Source organism: Amblyomma maculatum, chromosome 5, assembly GCF_055883805.1.
Source record: "Amblyomma maculatum isolate TAMU_Amacu chromosome 5, ASM5588380v1, whole genome shotgun sequence".
Lineage (NCBI taxonomy): Eukaryota > Metazoa > Arthropoda > Arachnida > Ixodida > Ixodidae > Amblyomma > Amblyomma maculatum.
This window is the reverse complement of record NC_139348.1, coordinates 36,919,912-36,927,835: the sequence shown is the minus strand read 5'-3', so window position 1 is coordinate 36,927,835 and position 7,924 is coordinate 36,919,912. Positions and strand designations below refer to the sequence as shown.

The 7,924-nt window shown below is 45.4% G+C and overlaps 1 protein-coding gene across 1 annotated transcript; it reads left to right on the top strand.

Moving 5' to 3' along the window:
* Positions 1–1,148: 1,148 nt before the first annotated feature.
* LOC146188051 (uncharacterized) lies at positions 1,149–7,347 on the top strand. Its single transcript, XM_084604985.1, has 3 exons — positions 1,149–1,209; positions 4,936–5,386; positions 7,230–7,347. The coding sequence occupies exons 1-3, from the start codon at positions 1,149–1,151 to the stop codon at positions 7,345–7,347; spliced, it is 630 nt and encodes a 209-aa protein (XP_084461111.1).
* Positions 7,348–7,924: the final 577 nt, after the last annotated feature.

Here is a 7,924-nt window from a genome sequence, read left to right as displayed (position 1 = left end):
TTCAGCAAGCAGATATTACGACGTATTAGGCGCATCCAAAACAAGATGAACCCATTTCGAACAGATTGAGGAAAACGTGCTTTCTTGGCAGATGATCCAAGAAAGGCTCCTAGGCAGACGAAAAGTATTTATACGCATTCTCAACTTACTCTGTCTATTTTGCATTTCTAAACGAGGATAAAGGTTGCAATTAATAGCACACATCGGGGGAACATGGAACCTTTGTACTGCGTCCATTTATTTCCGCGATACCTAACACAGTGCGATACCTAACTCGATACTGCCTACGAGTCGTGTTGTTGTGACTCCTCACTCAAAGACCTGACCAAATTTACGGCATTGCTGTCCAAGTTGACGAGATTTCAGCGATTCTCTCAAGGAAAGAATGTTTGTGCGGCTCTTACAAATGCCTTTTTCTTCACCGAGAGGTACTTATATTACGGGTTTCGTGTGTACATTCGCCTTGTATATTATACGTACGGAGCGTTCACTGTAGGTGTGCGATTTCACAAGTCTTTCATTACGGCGTGGAATTCCCCCGCCTCAATGTTTACGGAGGGTGAAAGTAATGGCATTTTTATGCGGCTCTGAGACAAATTGGGTCATTTTCACGCTAGAGCAGCGGGGTAGCATGGCGCGCAGAAGAGTTACGGCATACTCTTTAACGTGAAATAAATACTCGCGTCTCTTCCTGCGAGGCGTGAATGACCATCCTTGGGAAACGCGACGCATGTGACGTCACGGCTTGAGGAGCCACCTCCGGAGAAGCGCACGCTAGGCTCTTGCGAGATACCTTCCGCAAGGTCGCGTCCTCTGAAATGTTTCTTGCGCAACCTAAGAAACTGAGCACTCTGCAATGGAGCGTCTGTGGATCTACGTATATCTTCGTATCTTTTGGCCAGCTGGAAATTTCTGCTGCGAATGTAAGATTGTTTGCTATAATAAAGATCAAAGCTCCACATTTGAGGGTCTCACGCGACAGTGTCAGTAGATCCCGTACGCTGCTCCGTTTGCTGCTCGACGTTCAGGCAGATGCACTTCGGTACTCATCCTTAGTCGGTCACCGTTTAAATGGCGCCACTATTATCTTACACATTCTTATTGAAGTACAGTCGTAAGCTATCACGTTGTGGGAAAGACCACCAGACATGGGTATAAAGCTCTGCTTTAACCAAGCCTTCAGAACGTTCCTTCATGGCCTAGGAGAAGGTGCGCACTAGGCAACCAACGTTCAGGGAAGGTTGATTCCTGTGCCACCCTCGCGCCTTAAATTAGCCACCCGATTTGGCAGCCTCTCCCAAATTTGTTTCATGTTATGCTGGCACGTTACATCGCTCAAATAGCGCACACAAATCAATCTCGCCAGAGTCATGCCTATAATTTTTCGCGCACAGCACTGTCGCCAGATTTTTGCAAGGCGATGCCTTTCGCACTAACACTTTATAGGGAATGCGTTATTTCGTGCCAAACCTACACGTGAGCAATGATAGCTCCGTAATTGAATGCTCCCGATTTATTTCGATCATACAGGAGTCATTTGCAGTGCTCTGACATCGCACAGCTCACGAGAGCATTCATATAAAGCGTCCATCAGGTCCAGCCGTCGCGGTCGGAGTTCGGCCCTATACCACCTTTCGTTGGGTAGGCGACTGCGAGCGTGCGAAAAAAAAAACTTAGATTATTTGATTTGTAAGGAAGGAAAAATGTTTATTTCAGGTATGTGTACATACTTGAAATAAAAGTAGTGTTTAACATCCGAATGCGATTCAGGCTATGAGAGAAGCCACAGTGGAATACTCAGGAAATTTGTACCACCGTGTACCACCGTGTATCGTGTAATGACATCGCCCACTACACAGGCATCTTGTATTTCGCCGCCATCGGAAAGCGGTCGCCAAGGCCAGGATTTGATCCCGCGTTCTTGGGTTCGATGCTAGAGCGCCGTAACCAGTGAGCCACACGGGATACTTAGGGGACACTAAAGTATCTTCAAAACTTGACGCGATAGCAGTGCTTTTTTTCTGCCCCGCTGCTAAGTCATTGTTCTAATTATTTCGTAGTTAATACCTCGTTATTAGTGCTGATCACTAGCAGTAAGCAGTAGGGCTAAGTATAGCATAGTGCTATACTTACAACCGACGCAGGATTCCACCGGGTTTATGGACGCTGACGCAATCGCATTAAAACTTTGAGGTCTAAGCTGTAGGGATGGGAGGCGCATTGGGAATAATGCAATAAATATAAGGTAATCCTTTAAGGCTAAGGATGCACATCTTATTGACCTATCGCTCAATAAAATCACGAAACAACATGCTTGCTAGTTTTTCCAGTTTCCTGGATGGTCGTCCTGTGTTATCAATTCTATTTGTAAATCCTCCAATTTAGGCCAACCTATGAGTTTGGTATCTCATGTTCTTAAAACAATATATCGATATAGTTTCGAATAGAGCTAATAGTGCTGGAGTAAATAAAACCTAGATTCGAACAAACAACGGTGAAGGCCTGCCCACTCTCTGGAAATAACCAACTGCGCAAATGTTACTACATAAACAGCCCGTAGTGCGCAGTAAATAGTTATGTCAATGCTTCCACTCCTCACTAGAGCAATGAGCCATTTCCTGAGATAAGTGCGACGCGTAAAAGAAACTACGTTTGAACGAAGAACCCACGCTGAGATATTGACCCATGCCGTGAGGATCGGGAGCGATAAGTGCAGCACATCCAACACTCCTTGTTCTTCCCTTTAAACCAGACAAAAGACACAACACACAGAAGTTTTCGTATTTTGGCGGCTTTAAAATGAACGATTATGAACTCGCGCAGTTTTCATTCTCTTTCTTGTAAATTTATTTACCTAAACTCATTTCTCTGTCCCGCCAGGTATTTCTTCGTCGGATCTTCAATGAAATAACGTCATCTTAGAGAAAGGTCTTGTGGTCTGCCATCATCGACCATGAGTACGCGTAATGTAAAAGACCCATAAATACACTCTTGTATCTTGTTTTCGCGTGTGCATTTCAAGCTGACTGTTTGCGACACCGATGTGTGATTAGGAACATCAAAATAGGCGACCCAGTAACGCGAACAACTGTACATCACCTTGACCTTTATAAATTTCTTACCGAGCCTGACAACATTTATATCTGACGTTGAAATTGATGTCGTAATTCGCGCACCCCGTCCAAGTTTTTTCTTTTTTTTTCCTATTTATGCAGCAGCGGTCCTTTTGCTTCACAAGAGATGGCATGTAAGACAGCAAGTGGATCACGCCAACTACTTCCACCCGATCGCATCAAATGCGGACGCCGTACTGGACACTAAAAAATTAAAATTAAAACGAAGACACTTTCAAAAACGAGGGAAAAGGAATTTGTCGTCGTTCGCAACGAGGCGAACGCACTCTCTTCCCGAGTGGCACAGGCACCCGGGTATAAAAGCGAGCGGGTGATCTGTTGGCACGAGATCGCGCGTGTCCACATCCGTCGCATCAAGGACTCCGTGTCACCTCTTCCTCTGGTCCGGATCTAGCGAGGCATCATGAAGACACTAGTAAGTCTATTGACCACGTGTCGGACTACTCAGTGGAAATTCAAAATGTACTTCTGAAATCATATTGCTTCACATTCCCCGTTCAGATATGTTTAGAGTAGTTGACGGGGTAACCCGCAGTTTTCAGGTGCGCGTAGTGCAGCATAAACCTGTCGGTAAGCTAATAGAAGCTTAATTTTGCAACTTAGTACAGTTTTAATAATGTCTGTTTTCGAGGTTTCAAAGTGTAAAAAACATCAGGAACCTTTTCTTCCCTCAACGGTCCGAAGTATCCCATAATTATATTGCACCTTTTTATTGGTTCGTTTATCTACAGCAAGCTGCAAACCATAAGCCAGGTCCTAGCATATGCGGTAAAAAGGGAAAACAGAATACTATATTCCGTAGAATAAGTGTCACAATACCGAGAAATAATAAGGGGATAAAATCAAGAACGTTGTCATTATGTCCGCACCATGTCTTGCTCACTAATTCAAGGGGCAGTTAATTTCGAACTGGGGAAAATTTGGAGTTGAAGAGGATTGATACCAGAGCTAGAGGATTTTGCGATTATTCGTGGCGGTGAGTTTGTTTATTTTTTGGTAAGAAAAAAGAAACTTTAATATATGAACTTTACCTCCCCTTCGCAATACTGTGCATTGCGTGTTGTTTTCCCGTCAAAAACATACAAAATATTATTGGCAACAGATGCAAAGTCAGTCTGTCCGTTATAGAAAGTACACCTAAGCCCAAAATGGCGATAACTACGCGGACGGATGATAATCTTCCTCCAGTTATCTATTGTGCGTTTCTGATTACAATGATAACTTAAAAGGTCGCAACCTTTCTTCAGCCGACGACACGTGCTGGGCAGTGCTCAAGCAGCTAGAGCGTCTCTGGGTGCCTTGCAGTGACAGGCTCAGGTGAACGAAGGCCGATCTTAGAATTCATCAGCAAAATTTTCTTGTGATTCCATTTAGCAACCAGCGTCCAGTAATATATGACTCTCCTCGCTTCACTGTCTAATGGCAATAGCCTCATCGTGTAGGAAAGAAGTTTTTCTTTATTGCGCTACATGAGACGCACCCCTATCAGTATTTATAGACAGGAAATATTGGAGTTATACTAGTTCAATGACGACTTTGCGGCCACTGTTTTCTGAATACCTCAAAACTCCCCCTCCTCCTGCTTGCCGCTTCATACGTGCACACAAGAAAACACGATGCGCTTGACTGTGGTCAACGCCAAATAAATACCTTTAGAAGGATATTCATTATGGAAGCCGATGTAAGGAGGCTTTATCCTTACGGTCACGACATATCCTTACTGAGTATGATGATTATTAGCTTTCTAATGGTTGAAAGAACACAGGCTGCTTCTTGGCTGACATTGTTTCTCCTCAATAAGATGCACCTCTCGTTAACTCTTACCAGGTCCTCGTCGCGTGCTGTCTTCTGGCAGCCAACGCGCAGAGCATCCCCGTCTACTCCTACGGTGTTCCCGTGGTAGCACCGGCGCGGCACCACACTGTCATTCAGCCCGCGGTGCACTCCAGAGAGCACCACAGCACCACCGTCGAGCACAGCTCGGGACCCACCGTAGTCCACCACCACCCGGGCGTCGTTGAGAGCGCCGTGGTCCACCACCAGGAGCCGGTGATGCACGCCGTCGTACACCACAATGTGCCCGCCGTGGTCCATCACCACGAACCCGTGGTGCATGCCGTGCTTCGCCCTGCGGTGGTGGCCGAGCACAGTGAGCTGGTGTACACGCCCCACCACGAGCATGGATACAGCGTCGACCAGACCAAGGTGGTCCAGCCGAAATCCAGCGTTGTCGAGCATCATCCACTCACCGGGTAAGGTATACGTCCAATGAAGAAGGGCGCCATGACTTAATTGAAAATTGTGCCATCTACCTGACTTCCGCAGATAGTATTGCGCAGGGCTAAACGGTAAGAAACATTTCGATATGCATGTGATTGGCCCACTCAACAGAGGACCATTTGTGACAATTAGTCTCTATGGGTGCAGGCGCTATGTGTTCACCAAAATGGTCGGATGGTTAGAGTTTTCTACAAATATCTTTGTGAGTTATTAGTCTTAGAAAAAGTAGCATCTCCTGTAATTGTTTTATGGACACAAATTCCCCCATTCTTTACCAGCGTGTTCAATTTTGTGTTGTCGCGGCAGGCTGCAAACTATACTCCATCGCGACAAACATGCAACTTCTTGGTTAATGGTAAGTAGTAGACGAAGTACAAGATTTGTAAACACAATACCATTCATTAGTAGTCGCGGTGACTAAAGTCGGGCACCTCACAGCTTCTCAAGTCCTCTGACAGCTTCACTTTTCAGGTAAACATCGACTGTTTCAGGTTACAGGCGTTGACAGGTGTTATAAGCTACAGGTATTTTTTCACCATAAAACGCTTAAATATTAATTAGAGATGCGTGTCTGCGGCACCGTTCGCTCACCTTGCAGATCTCTGGCACCATGCAGAGAAGCACCTACAAAAGTTCAAATTCGTAAACGAAGTTTCAAATAAGGCCACAAGGCCAAGCCTATCTTACTATCTGGTACCCAAGCGTTTCTCCTATAGGTTCGACAAGTGGCTTTTAGCGTTGATTTACATCATCAGTTTCGTGCAGTCCTGACCGCATACACACAGACTGACCATCTCGTTTTTCTCAAGCAGTCAGCAGTGTCATACTGTTCTCTGCTACACTTTGCTCACTTTCTTCTCCACTGGAGAATTCTAATCCGAACACTCGCGCCGGTTCACGGAAATGAAGGATTCCTACGCAGCAACAGCCGTTAGTTCTACCGGTGCCTGTTTTCCAGCCTCCGTGTATATGTGCGACTGTAAGAAGTAGGTGTGTAGAACTCCACATATTGTGGCTGTAAACAGTGCAGTGACCTACATATGTATTAAGCAGCCAGAGGAAAGCTTGTTACAAGACGTCGTCTGCAATGCACCTTGTTGTGACGAAACACAGTTTGGGTTTAAAATAGGGGAACACTTTTTCGGACTTTCTTTTAATAACAGAGCTGCGCAATGTTCCAGCTGACTATTGGATCTAATGAGCAGCTATTCAGCTGCTGCTATGCTGTTCAGAGAGGTGTCTGCAAATATTGCCATGTCTGCCACAGCAACCGCTGGGCGGCTCTTATGCCGGGTAGAAGAGGCTGAAGGTTGGCTTTGGCCCATTTTCAGCGCTCTTAGCTCTCATCCCGACGCCATCCAGTACTACCTCCTATTAGAGCCTTGCATTGACAATATTATCTGATCCTTCTCAACACACATTCTGTACAGATCACGAACCTAGTGGTTGAGGCTTTCATTCAGTTCCAGCAGCTACCCATAAATATTGTAGTCAAGTCTCACAAGCCATGAATATAGTTACCTCACGATGCACTAATTCCACTGCTGGACGAATGCTCGCATTCTTGACCCTGTAACTGCTAGCTTCCTGATCTTGATTTTCCAAACGACTATCTCACACCTCCGTGAGAAATGTTTTAGAAACATTGGATTTACATCATGTCACTCTTTTTTCTGCACAACAGCCAGCACGGAAATATGAGACCTCTGAATTAACGAAGGCGGCAAAAGTATATCAGCATTTAGAAACTTAATTGACAGCTGTACGATACTCTCTAAGAATGGCCACGTGATATTCGGGGTGTGTGCTCCGCAGGCTTCCGTATCGTCACACCGACTATCACCACGCCCCGGTGGTGAGCCGTTCCAGGAGTTCAGTGCACCAGAGCCGGCCTGCGACGCTCGTGCAGCGCACCAGGACCTTCCTCATCTGACCGCGGCCTGTCACCTCTGCAGGACATTGTCTATAATCTCACCTCGCACTTTCGCTCACTTGTTTCTATCGATTCTTCGACTTAGTGTTCAATAAATGATCATCTACATCTGCCAAGACGTTACGTAGGGCAGTATTTCTGAGAACTTCACTATATGCATGAGAACCCTGTAATAAAGTTCATTCTTTGAACAAGATGCAGTGAAATGTCGAGAACTTGGGGGACGTTTAATCCTCTTTTAAGGGTATCGTGTCACAGCACTAATTGTTCAATTCGTCTAATTATTCTCGTTTTCAGGCTCTTCATGAGGACCCTCTTCGATTATATAAACTCTTCTGCTTGCTGAACTATTGATTCCTGAGTTAGTGTCCTTATTATCTCGCACATGCATACTCATTAGCATACAGTCGAAAGCTATCCTACTGTTTTAACATCACCTTTCAGATATATAAATACGCTCTTAAAACAGGTCGTACGAAGCGGCCTTTGTTCCCTATAGAGGCATCGTGTCTGACTCCGAATACAACCGTATCAGTAAGGTACATTCCCACCTTGCCCTCCCATCTCCTCAAATAAG